Source organism: Danio rerio, chromosome 15 (assembly GCF_052040795.2).
Source record: "Danio rerio strain M-AB ecotype USA chromosome 15, GRCz13ab, whole genome shotgun sequence".
NCBI lineage: Eukaryota > Metazoa > Chordata > Actinopteri > Cypriniformes > Danionidae > Danio > Danio rerio.
In genome coordinates this window covers 29,541,137-29,568,532 of record NC_141035.1, presented here as the reverse complement: position 1 = coordinate 29,568,532, position 27,396 = coordinate 29,541,137, and the positions used below count along the sequence as shown (strand labels likewise).

The window sequence follows — 27,396 nt, the reverse complement described above, 5'->3', positions numbered from 1 at the left end:
GATTTAATGTATTTTTCTGTTTTGTTTACTTAGTTAGCTTCTCTGACTTTAAAAATCACACCCTAGTTGACACAGTACTAATACAATGATGATCATAGGCAACTTTATTTTAACTTGTGTTTAGTTCTGGGACTGCAAAAATGATTTTACCTGTCAATAAAATGTCATTTATATCCTTAAGGAGGCGCTAGTGTAATATTTTTAAGTACAAAACTGAATAAATAAGTATCTAATAGATGACAGCGGGTGGTCTGGAGTCTGCATGAATACGCTTGGCGTTTTCCAAGTTGACTGCAGCTCGCGCAGAGCCACTGGAGGCAGTCGAACATCACATCTCGAGCTCAACAGGAGAAGACAACAGCAAAGTCTGCACACATACAAACAGCCCCAAGTCCGCGCGTACTTCAACACGAGGATTTCTCTCCGCGTTCATGGATACTCCCACATTCACATGTCATCTCCACAGCATCTTCAGCCATGAAACGCGCGTAGACTTTAAATCGCTTCTCCCGCGCGCAGACAAGGACAGAGAGAAGAGACGTGCGTACTGTCCAAACTAACTGCAAAGACGCAGGATGGCTAAAGAGACCAGAGGGAAAGGTAAGAGACGTCTGTGTGTGCCTTCTGTGTGTGCTGTGACATCTCCGGGATTGACCTGCAGCCGGCAGAACGAGTGGACAGTCAGTTCGCTCTCCTCACTTTCCGCGTCAATCTGTTGGAATGCACGATGAACCAGGGCTACGTCTTAAAAACCTAGTCAGCTGCCTACATACTACATAGACAACGTTTTTGGGGCGTCATGGGTGCATTCCATTGCGTATGACCAGCCGGATTATGTCTTGGTTTTGACAGGCGGCGTAAACGTTGGGATTTTTCCCGTCTTCATACAAAGTGGTCTTGTTTTCTGATGTTAAATGCTTTATGGATCTAGGGCAGGAAATGTCAAACATATTTGACCCGCCTCAGACCCCCTACCCAGACTCTCAGGCATTCAAGTGACCCCTAATACAAAAATATTAGGATTTAGTTTTTTTTTTTAACCTGACCAATGTTTATTTACTGATCATTACATGAAGAATCAGTCATAATTCCTGCACTGTTTTGCTTTTTAATACAAGACTTCAACCTTTAAAGTGTTTCTAATTTAGCCTACTTGATGCGATAGTGACTTGAAATTGAACAAATTTGTAAACTTATTTCTGCTAAGTTACTTGTAAGTAGATATTTGATGTTCATTACTGATTTCTCAGCTAGAAGATCGAATATTAAAGAACCAGATCAGTAGAAAAATCAACATTAGATGAAAATTATGTTTCTTTTTGTACAATTTTAATATATGACATAAACGAACATCAGATATTACTCTGTAATGTTCTTTATTTTGTATTTCAGTCATCAGTCCTCAGGCTACCAGATTTAGCAACTGATATATTAATGTTTTATTTAATTTAGATGAACAAAAAATGAGCTTGTAATGAAATCTGTGTCCAGATGTGAGTTAAGTGCATATTCTTTCATGTAATATTTTCCCTCAGGTTTTTTGTGACAACACATAGCCTATAATTCAAGCTATCATCTGACCATTTCAAGTCTCATCTGACTGCTTTTTTTCCTTCCAAACGGTGGTTTCTTATGACTGTACATTTAGTACATCTTTGACCTAATTTAATTACAGCTCAGCTGGAAGGTGATGATCCATTAGTCAGCTTTTTTCTCCACTAGTCTGCTTTAATGAACGAAGAGTGTAGCATGAAATTAACTTAAAACCAGACAAAATGTGGTCTTCAAAAACCTATAAGCCCTTCAGAGTGCATGCTTTACATGTCAAGTGATTTAGAGAGGTGTGTCTGTATGCATTCAGTGTTGCACCTAATCTGTTCCTGTGAAAAGGTGGATTGGCCACAGTGAGAGGAACTAATCAAAGAGATGCCTGATACAATTCAAGAAAGCCTAAATGTTGAAAGAGGCTGATGGGAGAGGCGAAGTCTTCAAGTTGCACATCCTGTAGGACTCTCTGATATGATTGCTTTGAGTCTAGGGCTGTACAGAGCATCTCAAAATGCATACATCCACTTTAATCTATTTATTGCATCACATCCAGTCCAAGATGTCAGATAAATTATTGATCTGGGAGAAGGCTTACCCTTTGCATTTTATGATTCGAAATGAAGGTTAGCAATTAATGTGGTTCTGCTGTGTTTTTCTGATAGTGTGATTCACTTTGGCGACTGAGGTATACAGATGGAGGATATTCTTTATATATTTAATTTTAATCAGCTTCAATTTTAATCAGCTACCATGCTTAAAGGAGTAACCCAGAAATGAGTCTTGCATATAGCCAGATTGCATATTGCAAGATTAAAGCAATCAACCACATTATTTTGTTATTGTCACGTTTAGGGGCATAAAAATGTAATGTCTAAAATAACAGCTTGGTATACACTGGCCACTTTATTAGGTGTATTTACTAGTACCAGGTTGGACCCGTTTTTCCTTTAAAATTGCTTTAATCCTTAGTGGCATAGATTCAACAAGGTACTGGAAATATTTCTCAGACATTCTGCTCCATATTGACATGATAGCATCATGCAATTGTTGCAGATTTGTCAGCTGCTCATCCATATTGTGAATCACCTATTCCACCACATCCTAAAAGTGCTCTATTAGATTGAGATCTGGTGACTGTGGAGGCCATTTGAGTACAGTGAGCGCTTAATGACATGGTGTGTTATCCTACTGGAAGTAGGCTGTAGTGTTGACATGCTGCTCACCAAAGTGTGCCAAGAAAATATCCCCCACACCACCACTACCAGCCTGAACCGTCGGATGGATCTATGCTTTCATGTTGTTGATGCCAAATTCTGCCTCTGCCATCCCAATGTCGCAGCAGAAATAGAGGCACATCAGAGCAGGCAACATCTTTCCAATCTTCTTTTGTCCAATTTTTGGTAAGCCTGTGTTAATTGTAGTCTCAGTTTCCTGGGGTGGCACCCGGTGTGGCCTTCTGCTACTGTAGCCCAGCTGCCTCAAGTTACTGTTGCCTTTCTATCAGCTGGAACCAGTCTGGCCATTGTCCTCTGACCTCTTGCTTTAACAAGGCATTTGCACCCAGAGAACTGCCACTCACTCAATATTTTCTGTTTTTCAGACCATTCTCTGTAAACCCTAGAGATGGTTGTGTGTGAAAATCCCAGTAGATCAGCAGTTTCTAAAAATTCTCATACCAGCCTGTCTGGCACCAACAACCATGGCACATTCAAAGTCACTTAAATCACCTTTCTTCCTCATTCTGATGCTCAGTTTGAACTGTAGCATCATCTTGACTATGTCTACATGTCTACATGCGTTGAGTTGCTGCCATGTGATTAACTTATTAGAAATTTGCGTTAACAAGCGGTTGGACAGGTGTACCTAAAAAAGGGGCCAGTGAGTGTAAACCACTTGGATGCATTTTAAAAAGTCTATGCTGAAATTTACACTTACTCCTGAAAACCCAGCATTTAATTGCTTTTTATTAAAGCTAAGTTGAGTTTAGCACGTATGATGCCAAAACCCAAACAGACGCAATTCATTTGTCGTTTGCTGCATCATGGTTTTTTTATGGGTGCTTTAGGTTTAAGTGTAAAATAACATCTGTGGTTAATATAACGTCACAATAATTAACCACTTTAATAATTTTGGTATGCAGCATTAATTAGACACATGTATACTGTCACATGTGGTGTCCCTCAGGGTTCAAGCTTGGCACTTTTTTTATTTCATTGTATATATGGTATGGGTGTCATATCATTGCAATGAAGATGACACTCAGCTTTGCATACCATTCAGGCACTATGACAGGCCTGCTATAAATCAACCAATGCCTGTCTCCTGGAATCAAAACATGGTTAACCATTATATGCATCTGATTTATGCCAAAATTCTAATTTTTCTGGTTGGATATACTTACCGAGGAAAAAAACCTGATTTGAGTTCTATTGACTTAAGCTTTCTCATCACCTATCGCTCATTCACTGCCAATGATTTTGGTTTTCTTTTTGGATAGTGGCCTGAAGCTGAATAAACAAATCAATTCCTTTGTCAGGTCCAGTTTTTATCACATTCAAAAACTAGCCAAAGTGAAACCCTTTCTAAGTGGAAAGAAATAGAATTAGATTTTAATTCATGCTTTTATTTCATCACAGCTTGATTGCTGCAATTGACTCTATTATAGGCTGCCTGTCTTATCAATCAATAGACTTCAACTGGTTCAAAACACCATTGCCCATCTGCTTAAGAGAGCTACAATATAGACCACATCATGCCTATTTAAAGCTCTCTGCATTCTCTGTCTATCTAGACTGCATTACAGGTTTGATAGAACTTTTGAATTAGCTGGACCCAAGTCGGGCTGCACGGTGGCGCAGTGGATAGCAAATTTGCCTCAAAGCAAGTTGGTTGGTGGTTCTAGCCTGGGCAGGCGTTTCTGTTTTAGAGCTTGCATGTTCTCCCCGTGTTCGTGTGGGTTTCCTCCGGGTGCTCCTGTTTCCCCCAAAAGTCTAAAGACATGTGACATAGGTAAATTAGGTAAGCTAAATTGTCCGTAGTGTATGTGTGTGAATTAGTGTGTATGAATGTTTCCAAGTGATGGGTTGCAGCTGGAAGGGCATTCACTGCGTAAAACATATGCTGGATAATTTGGCGGTACATTCCTCTGTAGGGGCCCCAGATTAATAAAGGGGCTAAGCGGAAAAGAAAATAGATGAATGAATGGACCCAAGTCATAGAACAATCAGCCACACTTTAATAAAACTTGCTACCTATTATTTTTTTTTGTCGAATCACCATAAATAAATGTAGTTACACTTTGTACAACTAAAATATTTTTTTTGAAACCTGATTACCTATTTAAAATAAGTTAAAGTAACAAAAAATCTATAATTTTTTACAGTACATTATCCATTAAAAAAAGCCAATACAGTGTCATAGTTGAAATATCTGTTGGTATTCTTTTGCAATTTTTGTACAGCACCTTGGTTAACTAAGATTGTTTTAAATATACTTGTAACCCACCGGTCCTACTGCACCCAACCCGCTCTGAGCTATGATCGAACCGGCAATTCTTTGCATGGGAGTCGTTTGTTCTAACAAGGAGGCTAAAGACCATGAACCCTAGTGTCTGTCGCCAGAGCACCTTTTGAGGTCAGAGGAGTGAGGTTTACTTGCATAGCACTTGACTAGCTGGCCTCAGTTACAATCACCCCCTAAACCTTACTTCTATCCCGGACGAGCCCCCAAGTTAACTGACCTGTCCTAATACACCCAATCCGATCTGAGCTGGAATCAAACCGGCAATTCTTTCCATTAGAGTCAGTTGCTCTAACAAGGAGGCTTAAGACCATGGACCCTAGTGTCTGTTGCTAGAGCACCTTTTGAGGTCAAAGGAGTGAGGTTTACCTGCATAGCACTTCACTAGCTGGCCTCCGTTACACTGAAACCCCTAAACCTCATTCCCGTCCCGAACAAGCAACCAAAGTGTAACTCACCTGTCCCACTGCACCCAACCCGGTCTGAGCTAGGATTGAACCGGCAGTTCTTTGCATGGGAGGTCAGAGGAGTGAGGTTTACCTGCTGTAGGTGACAGAGCTAACCACTGAGCCACCGTGCCACCCTATTACATATGTTATAAATAAAAATGCTAACAAAACATGCTTTTCTGTTTTCTTATAAGTTCTAGAAATAAACATTTGGGGCCTTATTCTGTGCAATTACAATTTACACTGTATCATGAAGTTATGTTGATAAATAAAAACCCCTATTATACAATCCCATAGGAGAATCTGGAAAGAAACCCACAGTGTAGGATGAGATGTTATTTCTGCACCACTCTGTTGTCGCAGTTGTGAATATGATGTGGCTTTATTCTTATATAAGAGCAGGTTTGCTGTCGTGAAGGTTGACTGTTAAATAATGCAATACACACATCTCATGGAAATCCTGTAGAAATCCTCCAATCACATCACGATTGTGAAACATCTGAAATTTCTGTTTTTTAAGTGCCATTATGCATCCAGTAACTAGTCAGTGATTATTTGACATTATATCTGAGGCTAAAACTAATCAAATATTAAAATTAGGTCATTATTTGTGAAGTTTATTTATAAACAAATTTCAAGAGGATCACATGCTTATGATTGTTTACAGCTGTTCCAACTTTAGCTAATGACAGATTATCCTATCAGACGATCCTTAACTCACTATAAATAATCAGACTTTTCTCATCTCAATATATTCGTCTTGAAGAAACCCCCCCACCCAACCCTACTTTCCCTCCTTTCAAACGGGGGTCACGGTGGCCAGCGATTAGCGCTGTTGCCTCACAGCAAGAATGCCCCTGGTTTAATTCCTTTCCAAACCAGACGGCACTTCTGAGAGTTTGCTCGTTCTCCCCGTGGTCGCGTGGGTTTCCGCCCACATTTCAAAAACAAGTACTCTAAACAATTAATCCAAATACTTTAGGTAAACTCTGAGTACACCTTTCAGCATCCATATCTGACACTTAGCTACAACAAGCAAGAGGGGGAGTCATCGAGATCTACCTTAGCTCAAACTCTCTTCTCGCCTTGCAACGGGAGGGAGCCCAGGGTCTTGAGGATCTTATAAGCTCAGCACAGCACGCCAAACTAGCTTTATTATCAATCATCAGCTAAGTGTGAACTCTTGAAACTCATTTACGCAGCCAAAGAAACATTGAATTGGTTGTGATTGGGTGGAGCAAAGACTGAAGCAAACAGTCTCCAATTTTGCAGATCTGTTTTTGTGAAGCAGGTGTCTCAAAATGGTATTCTTTAAATTAGAATTGATTTTATGATAATGGAAAAAAATGATAAATTATTGATCACTCTATAGGGGTCACAAAGGCTGTAAAGAGACCACCTTTGAGTTATCTTGTCAGTAAGCTGTGCATAAGCCATGTTTCATAAGTGTTTCCTGCAGCTTTAAGTGGTTTGCTGGGATGTGGAGCTCACAGTATGTCATCTGAGTTTTGCACGTGAAGCTCTTTGGAATATTGGTGTGACAGCATGTCATCCATATACTCTTTCATGTACAAAGAACATTTTTCCATATGTTGGATAGCTGTAATAATGACAGAATGCTAATAAGCTGCCATAGTTGTAGAGTTTCCTTAGGGTATGTTTCCAAAGCAGCCATTTTTTTGTGACATGTAGCCAGTCAGTGTTTGTCCTTGTAAATGAGAATGTATAATCTTACACATTTCCTTTGGTTTGATTACTTAATTTACCACAGCATTAATAAGATTCACATTTACTGAGTCAGTGCTGGGAATGAGATATGATAGTGGAGGGGTTGAGTAAATCTTATTAGCATTGCATATGTATTAAACAAGCAGAAATTTACATGTTCGTTGTCACTAGAGTAAAATTAGTTCTTTTACATTTTTCCAACAGGCAGCTCTTCAGCAAACACTGAAACGTTGGTTGGCTTTATTTTTTTATGTTAAAAAGAAAGGATCTTTGCTTATTTTGTCTTAGCTATTACTCTATATTGATTCATTTGGCCATATAAATATTTAAAAATGGTTAACCTGCTTTATGTTTCTAAACTGTAGATTAAATCTCAACAATTTACATGCAAATCTGAAAAAAAAGAAAAAATATATGGAGCAGCATACACTTACCACTTTATTAGATACACATAACTGCTCGTTAATTCAAAATTCTAATCAGCCAAACCGAGCCTAATCAGTTTAAACCAAGCATCAGAATAGGGAAGAAAGGTGATTTAAGTGACTTTAAAGGGCCATGAAACCCCCTCGTTTCAGCAGGGTGTTTTCACACCTCTTCTTTGGAAAAAGTCAGAAAAGTGGGCGTGTCCAGCTCTGTTTAGGGGGAGTGTCGGAGGAACTAAAGTGGGAGGGTGTGGGAGTGTCGATTTGGGCACGCGCGAGTTTCAGAGTCAAAATACACACACACACACACATACATACAGGAGAATGTGATGGTGTTTAACCTACATGGACATCTGTAGTCGAATTATTAGCCAAATTATTAAATGGTGGACTTTAACTGCAGTTTGGCTCTTTCATTCAGGGAATTCATTCATGCCCCTCGCGACACACGAGATATTTGATTCGAGGAGCTGCTCTAAGCGTGTATTTTTCATGCAATGTTTTATACCGCACGGCGAATGAGAGAAAAAAAACCCTCTGCATTTCCCAGAAACTTAGATGCACACGACAGGTAGTGTCAGAAAGCCGCGCGTGTTATTCCGGTCACTAAATGCGGTAAAAACCCTACACGAGGTTAAAGTTTGGTTGTGGTGCTAACGTGTTTACACTCTGTGCAATAGTTTGTTAGATACGAACAAACTGAATAAACAAAGAGCACTGGTCGCTCACTTACCAAATCTGTAGAGACAGGACAATCACCAGCAACTAGAGCCGCGTCTTTATGAAGAGAATACTACAAACGATTCCAGATCCCAGCGTTTGCAGATGAGAACAGCTCTCAGGTAAACAATAATCCTCCTTAGACACGTAAGTTATTGTTGTCGCGCGTCGCGTACACTGTTAATCCACACGTGAGTCTGAGCTCTCACAGAGAGAAAATGAAAACGAAACTTAACTGTAGCAAACTATAAAAGCAACACTTCACGCTTGTTTTGCCAACACAACGTGGCGTCTCTGTCCTGAAAACACGGTGATAGTAATGAATATTAATGAAGTTGCACAATAGAGTGCGCTGATTGGTTTGACCCAAGCCTTACTCATGCATTAATGCAGCACACTGTAAGACGTAATAAGACTCACTCTGGCACAGACGCCCAGTCTGCACGCTGGAATACACACTATTATGTCATGACCGTGACGCAGCTTCAAAAATTCGTTTCAAACAGGAAGTACGAATTTGCTTGAAATAACGCAAAAACAACCAATTTACACTTTTTAGTGAAATATAGGTGTCCTAATAGTGTTTTTAGCAGTGTGGGACACATATACGACTGTCAACAGCTCAAAAAATGTGTTTTGGTGTTTCGTGACCCTTTAAATGTGGCATGGTTGTTGGTGCTAGACAGGCTTGTCTGAGTATTTAAGAAACTGCTGAACTACTGGGATTTTAACGCACAATCATCCCTAGGGTTTACAGAGAATGGTTGGAAAAAGAGAAAATGTCCTGTGATCCAGAAGGCCACACTGGGTGTCACTTCTGTCAGCTAAAAACAGGAAACTGAGGCTACAATTTGCACAGGCTCTCCAAAATAGGACAATAAAAGATTGGAAAAACGTTGCCTGGTCTGATGAGTGTTTATTTCTGCTTCGACATTCAGATGGTAGGGTCAGAATTTGGCGTCAACAACATGAAAGCGTGAATCCATCCTGCCTTTACCAGCATCTCAGGCAGGTGGTGGTGGTGTAATGGTGTGGGGGGGATATTTTCTTAGCACACTTTTTCTTTAGTAACAGTTGAACATCATGTCAATGCCACAGTCTACCTGAGCATTGTTGCTGGCCATGTCCATCCCTGTTTGACCACAGTGTACCATTCTTCTGATGGGTACTTCCAGCAGGACAACGCGCTATTGTCATAAAGCATGAATCATCTCAGATTAAGGTTTCTTAAACATGACAATGAGTTCACTGTAGTCAAATGGCCTACACAGTCACCAGAATCCAATCCAACAGAGCACCTTTGGGATGTGGTGGAAGAGATTTGCATCATGGATGTGCAGCCAACAAATCTGCAGCAACTGCGTGATGCTATCATCAGTATCATGTCAATATGGACCAAAAGGAATGTTTCCAGTAGCTTGTTGAATCTATGCCACGAAGGATTACGGCAGTTCTGAAAGCAAAAGGGTGTCCAAACCGGTACTATTAAGCTGTACCTAATAAAGTGTTCGGTGAGAGTATATACATTAAAAAAAAATTCCTGCTTGTTCAAACTATTTGATCAAAATGAGCTAAAATGACACAGTTTTTAAGTTTTTTCCTCGAGACAACTCGATTGTTTTATGTGTAATCTACTTAATTTTTTTAAAAACAATTAAGTTAACTTAATTTATATGTGTTGGGACAATGTGAAGGTAATGTGTGGAACCCAGCGTTTTTTACAGTGTATAGTTTATATAAATATGTATATAGTATAGTATTACCAGGGTTTTAAAGAAGGAGAGGGATTGAGGCCCCAATTGCATACAAAAGAATTTCTTTATAGAAAGGAAAACGAAAAATAACTTAAACAACCCCCGTGAGGGAAAAAATAACTGCACAAACTGGCTTGACTTGACTTGATGACAGCTTGACTGACAGACAGATTAGCAAAAAGGATGACAATGCACTAGCCCAGGACAGAGCACACTGACAAAAACAAATAGGGACCAAAATCAAAAAATAAACAGGTGAACTGAATTAAGTAATAGTGGCATAACAAGGTGAGAGGGACTAGACAATAGATAGGATATCACATGACACAATAAGACAAAAACAAAAGCTATGGCTCACACAAAACAGGATGAGAACACTCCACCAATGAGAACATATAACAAAACACAAAAGCACATGATAAGTGAAAGGAGCCCTACTGTGTGCTCACATATGCGGCATAGATGCTTGATCCCAGAGCCAAACATAAACCGAAACCAACTTGTCCAAAGCGACACAAAGATGAGATCGTTTGACCTGAGTCTGCCTGATATTGTGTGCATGCTACAAAGGCAAAAGAACATGCAGCTTGAGCTCACTTGAGACCACACATTCAATACAAGACGAAGACAAGTGAAACTTAAATGACAAGACCAGAGCAGTGTCTGGACTCTGCCACCAAAACAAGAATAAACAAGACTGAAGTGGCAGAGCACTGACAAGTATAGTATAGTCTAGTATATGGTATAGTATAGTCTAGTATATAGTGTAGTCTAGTATAAAATAAAGTCTAGTATATAGTATAGTATTGTCTAGTATATAGTATAGTCTAGTATAAAGTAAAGTCTAGTATAGTCTAGTATATAGTATATTATAAAGTATAGTATAGTCAAGTATATAGTATAGTATAGTCTAGTATAAAGTATAGTATAGTATAAAATATAGTATAAAGTATAGCATAGTCTAGTATGTAGTATAGTGTAACAGAGGCCAGCTAGTAAGTGCTGTGCAGGTAAACCTCACTCCTCTGACCTCTAAAGGTGCTGTAGCGACAGATGCTAGAGGCCATTCTCTTTAGCCTTCTTGTTAGAGCAAGAATCAAACAAGAAGACTCCCATGCAGAAGGTCGCCATTTCGATACCAGCTCGGAGCGGGTTGGGTGGAGTAGGACCGGCGTGGATACAATGGCATAAAGTATAGTACAGTATAGTATAGTCTAGTCTAGTATATAGTTTAGTATAGTTAAGTAGTAAGTATAGTATAGTGTAGTATAAAACATAGTATAGCTAAGTATAAAGTATAGAAGAGTCAAGTGTATAGTCTAGTATAAAGTATAGTATAGTACGTGTATAACTAAAAATAAAACATAAATAAAAAATGCACACGTTTATATTTTTATTATATACTGTATATATATGCGTGTTTATGTATTTTACTTGTCATATACCATGTAAAAGGTATTTGACATTATAAGTTAAAGGGAATCTTAATTTGAGAAACAATGAATCAATTCTGCCTATTGCTTATTCTTGCACAGTGGACTAAAAAGTGCTGAATGTCATGGCAACGGCACACCATACAACCGCCTTTAGAGTCATCCAGTTTTTCAATCGATTAGCTTTACATCTTGTCTGAGGCATATATTGTTAACACTAACATAACAGAGAGAAATATTACAGCTTTTGCCCCTAAGAGATTTGAAAAAAATCTCACCTCTTCAAATTTTTGCTGTAATGCTGTAAAGTTGACTTAAATATTTGCAATTATTCAATACTGAACAAATAAGTCATTTATTTTTCTTAAAAATAATACATCTGTACATTTAAGTGGTTAAAAATGGCAGATTTTAAACACACTCCTGAAATCATCTTATACTTTATAGTCACTGTTTGTTTAGCTCACGCTCCACACCATGCTTATTCACTCATTGTATTGCCAGGAGCCATGGGTATGCAATTAGTTTTTCCTATACGTTGTTTTTAATTATTAAAATGTCAATAGTTGATAAGTTGCATTTTAAAAAAAAATAAAAAATTATCTGGCTTAAGGGTGAGCAAATAACAGTAAATTAAAATTTTTGGGTAAACTATGGAACTATTATTTGAAAGTGTATTGTCCATGTAATGTTATTATTTGCTTCATTTTAAGAAAATGCATTCAAATTGCGCAAAATTGGAAAAATCTGACACTGCGATGTTTTGTTTTGCTATGATATATGTTGTGATATGATTATAGTTTTACCAGATGACTTGAATAGCTCTATTTGGAAAGATTTTATTCATTTAAATCAGGGGTCTCAAACTCTTAATTGCCAGGAGGCCATATCAGTGACTGACTATTCATAGGAGGGCCGTTTGAACATTCTAGCACATAAAAAAGTGGAAACCTGATGTAATTGATGCACTCAGACATTCTTCCCCATAATATCAAAGCTCCTTTTTGTGTCTTGTTGTAAATATTGAAGGGGTAGTTTAAATTGCTATGAAAATACTACAATTTAATAATAGGCATAATTATAATTATTATTATGTCCCGATCAATTGTTGCTTAACTATACGTTTAACAGATAGTGTAAGACAGCAGAAAGCAGTTTGTGTAATTTATTAACTTCACTGGCAATTGTTCTTCTCAATGTAATTTTTTTTTTGTAAAACTACAACAAAGAGGAGAAAAGTATATGCATACAGTATATATGGTATAAAGCTGATTATAATCAAATGACCCTTGATTGTATACAAAAATAGAGCTTTAGACGGCCCATGGGGCAGCAGCTTGAGACCCCTGATTTAGATCGACTAGGGTGATCAAGTCTTTTCTCATGCCATCCACTTGCATAAAATCTAGAAAAATTTTACCATATATAAATACAACAGAGGAAAAACAAAGGTTCAATAAGCAGTGCTTTATGGTTATCTGGCCTAACAGTAATCATATTAAAATAATAAATGATTAAACTTAAACTAACTTGGTCATCATTGTATAAATAATTGTATATTGTAATTAAATCCTGGATGTGATTATTGCAAATACACGCATTGTGATATTAATGCTCAAACGATATATTGTTCAGCTCTAATTAAAATCCTAAGATTACAGACAGGAAAGTATTGGGAGAACAGAGAGGGGAAGGGTCAACCAAGGAGCCAGGAATCGAACTTGGGTCGCCGTGAGCACCATGGTGCTATATGTCAGTGCACTCAACCACAAGGCTATTGGCGCCAACACCATCAGCTAATTTAAAAGTATTAATAGTCCATACATTGAACTGCTCTTGTTAATGATAAACAATAGAATCTGTCAAAATAATACGAGATTATCTTACTTCAATAAAGTGTGAAATCAAATTAGGTTTACTGCAAAAGTTATTTAAATGCAATCCAAAAGTAGTCAGACTCAAATTCCATTCCATTCATTCATTAGTTCCTTTATTTTCCTTCGGCTTAGTCCCTTATATATCAGGGGTTGCCACAGCGGAGTGAACCTCCAACTTATCCAGCATATGTTTGACGCAGTGGATGCTCTTCCAGCTGCAACCTAGTACTAGAAAATACCCATACACTCTAATTCACACACATACGTAGCCAATTTAGTTCATCTAGTTCACTTAAAGTGCATGTCTTAGGACTATGGGGGAAACCAAAGCACCCGGAGGAAACCCATGTGAACACGGGAAGAACATGACACAATGACACACTGACCAAGCTGGGACTCGAATTAGCCATTTTTCTGCTTTGAGGCAACAGTGCTAACCACTGAGCCACATTTCTTTCCTAATTTGTCATTTTTAAATCTGTGATTTGTAACTAATTACAGTCAATTACATAGCAATTGTTTGGTTATTCAGGCATTTAGAAGGAGCTGTGGATAAAAACAGTAAGTTTTCTCCAATTTTTCACAGAGAACATTTGCTCAGCAGAAGAGCCCTGGAGTGCATCACTCCACACCAACCTGAATTCAGAGCCGTTTCAGTGAGTCAAACCCTCATGCCATGTTTGTCTATAAGTCCAGCTCTGCATGATCTCAAAGCTTCAAAGAGGTTTGATTTCCTACTGCACAAATCTCGTTTCATTGTGTGCGCAACCAATCTGTGCTGCCGTTCTTGCGGGGGAAAAAAGAAGGCTCACTGGAAAAAGAAGTCTAGCAAATGCATTGCTTAGAAACATGAATACTGCAGGAATTCATATTGGTAAAGGTCTCTGTTGAATTGGGTTGAAAGGCACTGTAGATGTAGATGTTTCTTGGCATTAAATAGTTATGGTAATGCACTGTTGCATGTTTAATTTACATATCGAGGTCATGGTTAATACTCCAGTGGTGTATATTTAAACTCTGCCATTTAGGAAATGATTTTACTTGCAATTAAGCAAGTAGTATTTCTAAACGAGTTGTCAAAAGCTTTGGTTGGGAATAAAAATGAGGAATATTGATTGCGTTGTTCACAGTAGCAAGCCTGAATTGCAATATTGGCTTGTTTTTGACAAACCAATTAACGCACACCTCAGTCAAGGCGGTTTCCTTGTGCTATACAGTGCATTCGAATGAGAAACATTTTGTGTTCTTTGGGATTTTGATTGAAGGGATTGTGACACTGTGTAATGGTATTTCAGTAAATAGAGCTTTCTATATCTGTGGCAGTCAGACTTCAAGATGATCTAGTATTATCTCTTAACAAACAGCGCCTTTGCTTCGTGTTTCACATGTATTTTGTGTCCTGCTTGTTTTTTTCTGCCACTGAGAAAATGAAATTCTATTTTTAACCACCGAGCCAATAATTCAGCATTTGCTTCACCCACGCAGTATAGTGCGAAATGACTGTTATTCCCGTTAAAAGCATCAAGGACGTTTCTACTTGATGAAAACTCATGAATTAATGTATCTAAGCCAAGCATAATAAGTCAAGCATCTTCTGGATCCGTTTTCAGCTTTCAAACTGTGAGACCTGCGGTGGTGTGTGGCATGAAACTTTGCGACATCATTTTCTATATATATATATATATTTTTTAATCTCTTTACTATTCAGTTGTTTGTTGATTCTGCTATTGTAACCAGAACCGGCACAAATAAATATTGTGTTATGGTACATTAATGCATTTTGCAGACGCTATTATTCAAAGAAGAGTAGTACTGTATAAGCAGTTTTGTCAAAGTGCCTGCAGTTTTTGCGGTTTGAAAAGCCACATTCATCAGAAAGCTAGATTTAGAGACAATCTAGAGTAGATGGTTTTTATGTACTGAACTTATATATACTGTTCAAAACTATAGAGTCAGGTTTTTTGTACTTTGTTACAATGGATTGTTAAATATAAGTGAAGTTTATTTATAAATTAATTTTGAGAGGATCACATGCTTATGATTGCTTGCAACTGGCCCAGCATTATCCAATTTTTGGTTCACCAATCAGATGAATCCTGAGCCACTATAAATGCCCTAGGTTTTATACTACAGTCATCTTCGTTTTGAATAACCCCCCCCCCTTTCCTCCTCCTTTCCTAGATGGGTGGCACAGTGGCACAGTGGCCCAGTGGTTAGCACTGTTGCCTCACAGCTAGAACGTCTTTGGTTCCAGTCATTACCAAGCCTGCCGACGTTTCTGTGCTGAGTTTGCATGTTCTTTTTGTGCTCTCGTGGGTTTTCACCGGGCCCCCCGGTTTCCTCCCACTGTCCCAAAACATGCAACTTAAGTTCATTGACTAATCCAAATCGACACCATAGAAATGCACGTAGTAAGTAGTTATCTCTTAAGAGAAATTCCTATCTGTCATTAGTTACCACAGCAGGAGAGTTCTCGAGATCTACCTGAGCTCAAACTCCCCTCTCGCCTTGCAATGGGAGGGAGCTCGGGGCTTTGAGGATCTTATGAGCTCAGGGCCCTCTCTTGGGACAGCATGCCAAACAAGCTTTATAATCAATCATCAGCTAAGTGTGAGCTCTTGAAATGCTCTTTATCTGGATTTTGAATAAGTGGCACATTTTAGACAAACACAAACATGCGCACCATCCAAAATATTTAGCTCATTTAAAATTGAGCATTCTGTTATTGATTAATTACTCACCCTCATGCCATTCCAATCCTCTGAGACCTTTGTTCATCTTCTGAAAATTTATTGAAGATATTTTAGATTAAATTGAAGAGCTCACTCATCCTCCATAGATAAGAAGGGTCATACAATGTTTAGGGTCCAGAAAAGAAACCCAAAAATGTTGTCAAAACATTCCATTTGATTTTAGTGGATCAACTGTATTCACACAAAGCATCAAGAACACTTATGTGTGCAGAAAAAACCGTCCTTTTAAGGTGTATTTTGCAACACTCAATCATTATATTGTGTGTAGTAAACGTGCACCCTGATCTAATTCAGAAGACACTGATGAACCAAGTTGTTTAACTGAGTTTTTAATTGATAAGTTGTTTTGACAATGTTTTTTTTTTTCTGGACTTTGAACATCTGTGAACCCCTGCTATCTATGGAGGGTCAGAGAACCCTCTGATTGAATCTAAAACATCCTAACATCTAAATTGTACTTTAAAAATATGCAGGGTTCTGCAAAATTCAATTTATGTTGTCCCAACACAAAATGATTAAGTTAATTTAACGAATTTAAGTGGATTGAACACAAAACAATTCAAAGTTGTCTGCAAAAAATGCCAAGAATTGTGTTGTTTCAGCTCATTTTAAATAAGTAGTTTGAACAAGCAGCAAACTCATTAATTGAGTGTTTTATGGATCTTGTAGTATGAATGAAAGTTTCAGAGAAATAGTAAAAATAGTTTAAAAGACTTCATTGACATGGCTAATATATTTTTTGCCTAAAGGCTGAATTTTACTTCTGCGCTGTGTGACTCATGCACGGCGCCTTCCTTTCACGTAGCCATGCATTTATACTTCTGCAAGCTATTTGTGTTGCACTGCAAAAACACTTTCCAAACACTAGCTGGCAATAGGTTTTTTATGTTCCTCTGTGTCAAGTTTCTTTGCCGCTGTTTTGTTTTTTCTGACAGCTACCTTAATGAACAAGTAGCTAAAACTTCCTCATTCAGAGACGAGAACCAGCAGCCGTGCAACAACTTTAATCATAAGGTAAACACAAAACAACAGTTTCCATCTAGAGCTCCTTCACGGGACTTGACACTTGTAAACACTCACTCCAACAGGGTTCGGCTCTCGGTCCTGCCCACACTGATCACAGCTACCAAGCTGACCAATCACAGAGCTTCCGCTACACGTTGCTATGTGTAGTGAAATTTTTAAAGAGTGTCAGCCACGGCAAGGGCTATGCGACCATGCGAAGGCTGCAGTGGACCATACGCATGTGGTTGTTGCAGAAGTATAAATTACCCTTAACTCCCATTCATCAGAGTGTTGACTTAATGGTTTGTATTTTTTAGACTTTTGATTTTTTTTCCAATTTAAAAGAATTTGGCATTCTAATAGCAACAATACATAGCTTACTCCCATAGGTTCTTCTGTAAAGATTTTTGGATGGAAGTCTCTGTGAATAGGAAAAATATAGGGTAATTGATAACAGAATGAATTAATTTCGCTTATTAATTAATTACTGCTCCTTCAACAGACATTTAGCTGACTATTAGAAACTTTTCAAGTACGCCACCATACACTTACCCTAACCTTAACCTAACAGTCTACTTATAATCTAATGAGAATTAGTTGGCATGTAGATGCAATGTAACTTAAATTCAGCTTAAATTAAATTAATACACCATCAAAATAAAGTGTGACCTTAATTGGTAATAAGTTAAAAGTTGAAATATAGTATTTAGTAGGATTAGGGTTGTAGAATAAAATCATACTTTTAAAGTACTACTAAACAACCAATATCTTAATAATAGGCAGGTAATTAGCCAGTGCATAATAATGAGAATTGGTACTTAAACTAAAGTTTTATTAGTTGCAACAGTTCCTTACTATATTGACATTACTTATGTCATTCGTATGGGTAAGCTAACCCCCCCAAAACTTGTATTTTTCTAAATCCATAAGAAATGTGTATATTTCAAATCAAATTTAACTTAAACAATACACACCTCATTGGTTTTGCTGATGTGACATGGAGGAGCAAACCATATTGGTTCTTGTGCAACACAAAATGCTTGACTTTCATTTTGGGGTGAACTAACCCTTTTAATTGAGTAGTAGATTAATACCTGTGAGCCACTGTGTCATGATAATGATGCTTACCACACTGCAGCAAAGCCACAAATAAAGCAAACAAGCATGTTGGTTTGTAATGCAAATGTTAGTAAAATTAGCTTTTTGGTGCTTTCAATTCTCTTCATTGGAAATTGTGAAACTATGGCAAGCAATGACAGGTTGCTTTTGGGCGGGTCAGTCATTTAGAACATTCCGAGCTTTCTCGAATATATGTGTATCAACAGGTAGAGACAGAGAAAAATCTTGTTTCGTTTCTCTCCTGAAATGAGAAAACTCTAATGTCTCAGTCCCATTTTCTTCTTGCTCTAGAGCTGTGAATAAAATGCTTGGAAGCTACCTGACACCTCATTACAAACGGAACAATTCAGGGCAGATTTCAGGTCCCCCTGTAATGATTGTGTTTCTGGCGAACTCTCACAATGATTTGGGCAGAGCTAAAAATAGCCCTGCATGAGAGGCAGTGACAGACTCACTGCTACCCTGTGGTCCTGAGAGAGAGAGAGAGAGAGAGAGAGAAAGAGAGAGAGGGAGAATGACAGCCTTTTATGACCGTCTGTAGTACTGCAGTCTGGCTTTGTGTCTGTTTACTGGCGAATAATGTCTCTGATTTTTCATTGTTAGTTTGATGTGATAATTGTATGATATGTACAGTATAGATTAACTAGAGGCTGTAGTTGGTCATTTTAATTATATAAAAGGTTTTAGTGTTGTGAATGATCGTGTAGAGAACAGGTGGTTTTTGAGACATCAGCTTTAAATAAACCTCTTCATTATTAAAGTGATTCTCGAACGTTGTTTTTGGTGGTGATTTATGAACAGCTATTTTTGGGTACATAAGGAATTTATGCATAAATAAGATAATAAAAACGAATTAAAACATGTCATTTATGCACAAGTGATGATACTGTGTGCCTTATTATATAGGATGACTGGTGATTTATATTTTGCACTTCGTTACAAAGAAGTATTTAGAGTGATTAATTAATTTATTCTCTTTTTTTCATAGAATGCATATAATTCATACATGCAAAAATGATTAATAATGAATGAATGACACAAAGAGTTGTCTATCTATCTATTTGTCTTTATTCATGACAATTTATTTATTTTATTGTCTGTAGTTGATTTGGTTTTATTTAGCATTTCCTAACTTTAGTTATTTGATTGAGTAAATATTGTTGTCTTTTATGATTATTTATTTATTTATTTATTTATTTATCTGTCACTATTCTTAGTTTAATGGTTGGTCGATATTGCAAAAAAATTATCACTACAATTTTAATCATATCAGTCGATATTGATAATTATCATGATAAATGATAAATCTGCATATCTATCAATGTTAAAGGCTTTTCAGCATGTCAATCCCTTTGTGCAACTGATTTAATACATTTTGTCAAATGTTTTAGCTGTATGACAATATAAATAAAAATAATTAACAAATGAACAATCTTAATCGTCATGCTGTTTTTCAACAACCAAAATCATTACCCTACAAGTTATTGTATATTGTTCAAAATGTTTGACAGAATGTTCAGTTTTGGATGATCTATCCTTTTAATGGTGAGTATGGTGAATTTAGGGTGAAATTCCCTTTAATGTATTTTATTTTGGGATGCTAATGATTACTTGATCAAATAATTGTCGATAATCCTTTAATTGATAGACCTTATCGATGACTGACTAAACATGGACATTTAAATGTTAAGTTATGCTTTGCGCTATGAGATGCGTCCACGACTTACATAATCAAGTTTGTGCAGTTTTCTTTACTTTATGGAGTAACTCTCTTGACATTGCATATTGCGGGATGCATAAACCCTGTCATGCACAGATGCATTATATCCGCGGGTGTTTTAACAAATTTTTTTTCTAACAGACTGGCACAAATAGGCCTATGCAGACTCTCATTTTAAAAATTGCGCATCACGGCATCTCCATTCGAGTTTCTGAGTTCTCTCATCCTTCAGACTGAGTTCATACTTTTGAGGTAATCTTTCAGTGCTGCGAATAGTTTGTAAAGACAGTTCTGGCTCATTCCAACTGAGTGATTAAACTAATAAAATTAAAAAATTGAATACAATTTAATGGGTTGTTTTGGCGCTGAAGCATATTGTGGACTTGTTTTAAAGCGCTTTAACTCGTATGTTATTCATCGTTTCTGTTTACTTTGTAGACAACTGACCAACAAAAATACATTAAAATTAAGATACAAATTATACCAACGAAATTCGTTTTAAAAATATAAAGTGTATATATGTTTAGTTTGTGCCCGTTTTTTACAACTTTCTTGCTGGTGGATGATGTTTCACTCTGTGGAAAATAAGGATTTAATTAACGATCCACTGTTGTTGTATCACTAACGTCTGTCATATATTTGCTGCATTTTTATTATGTCGTTATTTTAAAGATTTTGTCTTGAGCATCTGATTTCTCCTCGCTGCTGATGTCCTTTCATTTATTCCATCTCACCCGCGGCAAGTTCAGGCAAGAGGGTGTAAATAAAACTGAATAGAATTTAATTTGCTTTCATTAATTTAATTTGCTTTCATTAAACTGGCAGGATATAAATAAAAAATGTATATATATTATATACTGTTGTCCCTCATTGACAAGAAAATTTCCAGCCTTTATATATTTTATTACAAAAATAAAATATTTTGTTATAAAGTTTATACTTTAGTTTATTCATTAATGATTAATTGATTGTTGTTACCTGTAATTAGTTTTTTTATTTGTTTATTTAATTTTGTTTATCTGTCACTGTTTTTAATTTAGTTGTTCGTTCATTCATTCATTCATTCATTCATTCATTCATTCATTCATTCATTCATTCATTCATTCATTCATTCGTTCATTTATTATATTACTGTTCAGTGCTCATTAATTTTACACAATCATAAGATTATAAATGAATAGGATATGCTAATGACTTTGCATCTTAATTGGAACTTAATTCCCATCACTTCAGAGAGCACCTTTTTCCACATGCCCACATGTCATTCACACTTGGTTGAACAGCCTCACCTCATCGAGATGAGATGTCAAAAACTGATCACAATGCGGAAGCGATACGACAGCACTGTCTTGTTATCAGAACATCTCGACATTCTGTTTGCATTTCCTCGGTTATGTAAAGGTACAATTAAGATCCATCCAAGCGGGCTTTTATGCCTCATGCATTTGCAGCATCGTCTCCTTCAATCCTCGGCTGCGCTTGACGGGAGCAGGAGGAGACTCTCCACTAACCCAGTCAAGTGGCTTTTGTTCCCTGCAGTTTATTCTCAATCCCCTCTTGATGTTCTGACCCTTTATGATATTTGCCCACTGTATTCTCCCCTGCCGCAGTGCTTTTACACTTACATTGCAAGTCGTCTGCTGAAGTATAAGCAACCACACAGTTTCCATTCAACTTGGTCTGGAGGTCTCGACCCTTCTCTAAGCCACACAGTTTGATTTTGGCCACATTTTTTTGCTGTGTAAGGAAAAATCGTCAAGAATATCTCACTGTCAGCGTTGCCAGTCATATTCAATATCCCAATATCATTAAAGTCGCACATTGTTTTTTGGCTTTTACCCAAGATTTGTCAAACGACAATCTTGCTGAGTAGGCTTTACTTGGAAATGCTGCCTTTGTCTGTTGTCGCATTGTCTGGCATGATCAGCTTTTGCGTTGTGGCCTTTTAAACTTGTCATTTAACAGTTCTGCTTCGTAATGCTAAGTTATTTATCACACCCGTTTTTGTGTGTGTGTGTGTTACTGTGGCATATGTGCTGTTTCACAGCATGTGCAGTGCTGCTTTGAGCTGCCAAACTGAGGTGTTTACAAGCCACAAGCCGCATATGCTGCAAGTGCGTGCTTTCTTTGGAGAATGAGATTATTCCTCTGAGTAATGTGTGCATTGTTCAAATTGACTATCCTTTTGTTATGTTTGTGACGTTTTTTTGTCTCATTGACCTCCATTATAAAAACCTTTTTGAAAAAAAGCCCTGACACCAAATTATCATGCATTCTCGATTGTTGGTGGTTGTCCTGTTGGAAAGAGGAACAATTTTTTACTGTTGATCATCGGTTTGCTCGATCGACCCTTTAGATAGGCCTGTGCAAAAAATGTCTGGCTTTCATATGGAGTCCTATGGAGTACAACAGCAGATTATGGTCTGTGTACATAAATGCAACTATGTTTACCATGTTCTGAGAGCTGAGATGCACATTTTGATTTTCTCAGATATATCAATATAAGTGCGCAAAGGTCTCTCTCACAAACGCACGCGCACACACACACACACACACACACACACACACACACACACACAAACACACACACACACACACACACACACACACACACACACACACACACACACACACACACACACACACACACACACACACACACACACACACACACACACACAGACTATACTCCATAAAACTCAAAAGCCAGAAACTAAGCTTTTTTGCACTGCAACTGATATTCAACAGCAGAAATGACAATTTTTTACCTCTTTTCAACATGGAAAACCAATAATGAAGAATACATAATAATATGGTGTCATGGTTTTGCTATCAAAAAAGTCATTATAATAGTCAATGGGGCAGAAACTGCCACTAACATAACAAATGGGTAGTACATTTGCTCAGTGTGTATTGTTGAGTTTATGAAAAATTGTAGCATTTTCTCAAAATATGTGTCAAAATAAGATTTGTCACCACAAATCATTTTCATTGCTGAAGTGTAGAAAGTTATGGCCAAAATTAAGTCTCGAAATTACACCAGAATGGATGAAAACATCCCCAACAGCACACAAGAGTTAATAAAATCACTGATTGAGTGCTATTTGTTTTGTTTTATTCTGAAACATTTTATCATTCAAGACAATGTATCTGTGATGAATTGAACATGCATGAAATATTTTATCATATTTTTAATTGAGTTGTGATTCTTTTTTTGATGATAATTTTTATCCTAACTGCCTGCTCTACCAAATGGTAGCATATTTTGACTGTTTTAGATGATGACTGTTAAAGTCATTTAAAGAATGACTGTTTTAAATAATGGTCTACACACACAGAAAAACGATGTTAACAAGAAACAAGAAAATATGTTAAACGAGAGTCTGAAATATTTAATGGCATACTTGAAAAATAAAGATCATTTAGTGTTCACATTTTTTTTTTATTTGAATATATTTTTAAGTAAGTTGGTCTTACACTTCATATAATCTGATTTCTCATAGTTAATTTCTGTACTTTTGCCATAAACTGACATATCAATTATTTGATTGAGGTTGATATTTTAGAAATTATGAGGTGTGTATAAAAATGCACCTAGTGTGTGACCTAGTGACATTAGGAGAAACGCAAGAATTTTTTTCTTGGTGGGGCAGTTAAAGGCACGCTATGTAGTTTTCACTGCTAGAGGGCTAGTATTCACAACAAATGAAGGTGTAGCTTAATGATGTGGTGATTGAGTGTGGAATTTCCTGCAGAAATCATGTTTACGGATGAGGTAAAGTATCATTAAAGCATTCTTCAATTTATTATCCTGCTATCGAGCAAAATAAGGCTAAAAGCCGCACAAGCAAAATTGCTGATGAGAGACTAGCGTGACGAGGCATCTGAACTTTTCTGTTTCATCTGAACCGGTTCTTCCAGTTGTGATCACGTGGTAAAGCAGCATCGCTGTTTAATCATTCTAAATACATTTAAGGGTTCTGTTATAATGCTTCTTTGTGCAGTGTAAACATATTAAAGCATATTTGGTTTTCCCCTGTTCTCTACAAAACCAAACTGGAAATCAAGGGTGTATGACATTATTAGCATGACGTTGCGTGAGACTAAGCAGATTATTTCTCTGGATTTAAACATTCTTCTTTACGCTTGGGATAATGTAAATACATATGTCAGCAAATGTATAACACTGTTCTAGTGATTTTCTGGGGGATATTTTAATGAAAACATAGTACATGTTGCACCTTTAATTTTAGACCAATGCCAGATAATTTATCATTTGTGCATATGACCAGTGCTTTTATCCAAGTGACAGATGTTGCATTGAAGGTACACATTTAAACATCCGTTTGTTGTTGCTAGCACAATCCTTCTCTATTTGATTGGCTAAAACATTATGAATATATTAAGTGGGTTATTCACTCGTGTTTCACTTAAAATGGCTCAAAATATGCTTTTTGATCTTAACCATCACTTATTGGAGAACAGTGAAGCTATTGAATGTCACAGGGGAGTGATCCATTCCATCCTAAAACCAATCAGACGTCTAGACCTGGCAATCATAGAATGACATTATTTTCCAACAAGCATGCCATTATTTTTTGCCATGCCCTTTTCAAGACACACACACAACCTTGCAGTGAGCTAATAGGAGCCTTCTGATGTCATAATGCACTCTGCACTTTACTATAGAGGGTTTTTAACATGAGTCTGATGAACAAATGAGTGGAAATGGTGGAGGAGCTTCTTGAGTGCCTGGAGAACAGGGTGAAGCTGAAGAGGAGAAGATGAATGGATTGAAGGTTAACAAAAAAGGGAGAAAGCCAATGGGATGGTGAGATATAGAGATTAAAAAAGAAAGAAAAGAGAAAGACAGAAAGAAAGAGAAAGCAAGCAGAATTGCTGGAGGAAAGCAGCTTCTATCTAGCAGAGATTATGTTTTTGATTAAGAGCAAGTCTCTCAGCGAGTCGTGTCATGAGTGAGAAAAAGAAATGCCATTTTTGTACTGTGCTGCTCCTTGGAGAGGGGACACATCAAAACTTCATATTGACCCCAATCACGATATCTAACCCAGCACTCAAAACTCACAACTCTATCTAAAATTAGACAGGTGCACTGGTTATGGAGCATACAAATATATGTCTGAATGAGTTTTATACAATAATCCAATAAACGTGAAATAAAAATTGAGGAAATGATCACAAAATTCACTATTTTATTTATACCAAAAAAAGCAATACAGTGTGACTAAATGGCTCTCTTAATCCATTTTATTTGTTCCACTCTTTAGTATGTAATGCTGCTATTTTTAAAATAACTTAAAAGTCTAGAAATTAAGATCTTTTACATGAACTTTTTCTGGTTTTGAATTAACTTTGTGTATAATTGATAGTTTAAGAGTGCATAAGAGTACACTGTAAAAAAATCTGTAATTTTATGATTTATTTCTGGCATCTGGGGTGATGGAAAAAAACGTAAAATAACAGCTGTTAAATTACGAAATTTGCATAAAAAATAACAGACATTAAATCACATAAATTTTTTATGCCAGAAATAAACTGTAAAATTAAGATTTTTTTTTTACAGTGACATAAAGGTTTGTCCATCAGCTGGCTATCTTGTTTTAAGGTGTTGTTTTAATTGTTTGCAGACCATTTTTTTGGGCTGAATTTAACATATTAAGTCAAACATTACTATATTCAATTTGTTTATTTAAATTCAGCTCATATGAATTGTTTGCAATAGTTTTGCAGAATTCATTTTTTCAGTGTAGCAAATATGAATGCAGATAGCTGCCAAAAAACTTGTGCAAAACACAGTCACTTTAATAGGAATTTGTGTGATTAAAGGTGCTTTAAAATTAATTGATATGTTAAATTTTTATATCTAAATACAAGGTATGTGGCTTTGGTAAGTACAAAAGTTATTCAGAAATGGTGTTATAGGTTCATTATGAATCAACCCTAATATGAAATGGTTGATTTTGACCATATTTCGAAGGGTTGTGAACTCTCTCTCTCTCTCTCTCTCTCTCTCTCTCTCTCTCTCTCTCTCTCTCTCTCACATACACACACGCAAAATAATCATACTTAAAGTCTCCAGAACCTGTCTGTAAATTTCAGATTATTTATTATACCTTGAAGAATATTGGAATCGTTGGCGCAATAGCCTAGTGGTTTGCGCGCTGACATATGGTGCAGTAGCACGTCAGGGCATACAGAGTTTGAATCCTAGCTCGATGACATTTCCCAACCCTATCCCCCTTTCTCTCTCCCATTTTGCTTTCTGCTTCATAACTGTCTTATCTAATAAAGGCAAAAGACAAAAATAAATCTTAAAAAAAAAAGAATATTAGAATTTTCTGCTCTGAACACAATGTAGCTGTTTTTTTTTGCCTGCACCTTTAATGGCCTGTGCCTGTCAAAGTGTGTCTCAGTCTCTAGGCACACTTTGGCTTTGTAGTAAAAGCCAAAGAGTAAAAATGGGTTTAAGACTAGATTTAAAAACAGAAGGGGTTGCAGCCTGCCTAACATAGAGACGCAAATTATTCCAGTTTGGGGGCCACCACGCTCCTCCCTGGTTTTTAATCTTGTGCGTCGAACAACTTAAAGTAGCTCATCAGCACATCTAAGTGCCCTTGAACGAGTGTACAATTGGATTATTGAGGACAAGTATCTTGGTGCTAGTCCATTTAGGCATTTAAACACCAAAACTGGAATCCTAAAATGTATCCTGATTCCTAAACTGTACAGGAAGCCAATGAAGAGAAGCCAGTATAGGTGTAATGTGCTCCCGTTTACCTGTCCCTGTTAGTAAACGAGCAGAAGCAATCTGCACCATCTGCAGACGAGTAATGGAGGTATGGCTGATACCCACATATAGGGCAATACAATAATTGAAAATAAATGAAATTTTGGACACACTACAACTGCACACAGTTCTGTCCAAACAGCTTCCAAAAGATGATTTTCTTTATAGGTGCCAAAAATATTTAAAAATATTTGAACAAATTGAGGAGATTTGTTGTTTTATTAAATGCACTTTTAACAATATACTCATTAAAGTTAAAGATACATTTAAACAGTCCTCATTCCTTATGCATGATAGTAGATTTAGTTTAAAAGCACATAGGTTTGAAGGAAATTATGAATTGAAAGTCGATTTCTTCTAAGAGCTCAAAACTTAATTTTAGTTTTTAATCAAACCCCAATTTTATAAGAGCATTAAGTATTTTTAAATGAACATTTTTCTTTGAGCTTGCACTCAGTTTCAACTAATCCCCTTGTAGTTGAAGACACAATTTAACAGAAGTTAAATCACACATGCTGTCCTTACCTTGGGCCCAATG

At 36.9% G+C, this 27,396-nt stretch overlaps 1 protein-coding gene across 2 annotated transcripts in view; it reads left to right on the top strand.

The window, feature by feature from the left end:
- The first annotated feature begins 371 nt into the window (after positions 1-371).
- The window catches only part of pitpnm3 (PITPNM family member 3), a 168,645-nt gene continuing 141,620 nt past the window's right edge, over positions 372-27,396 (top strand). For both annotated transcript variants that reach the window (XM_087282506.1, NM_001446847.1), the window contains exon 1: positions 372-600. In XM_087282506.1, coding sequence (XP_087138632.1) covers positions 576-600 — 25 coding nt within the window. In that variant the 5' untranslated portion in view covers positions 372-575. The remainder of the gene's footprint in view (positions 601-27,396) is intronic.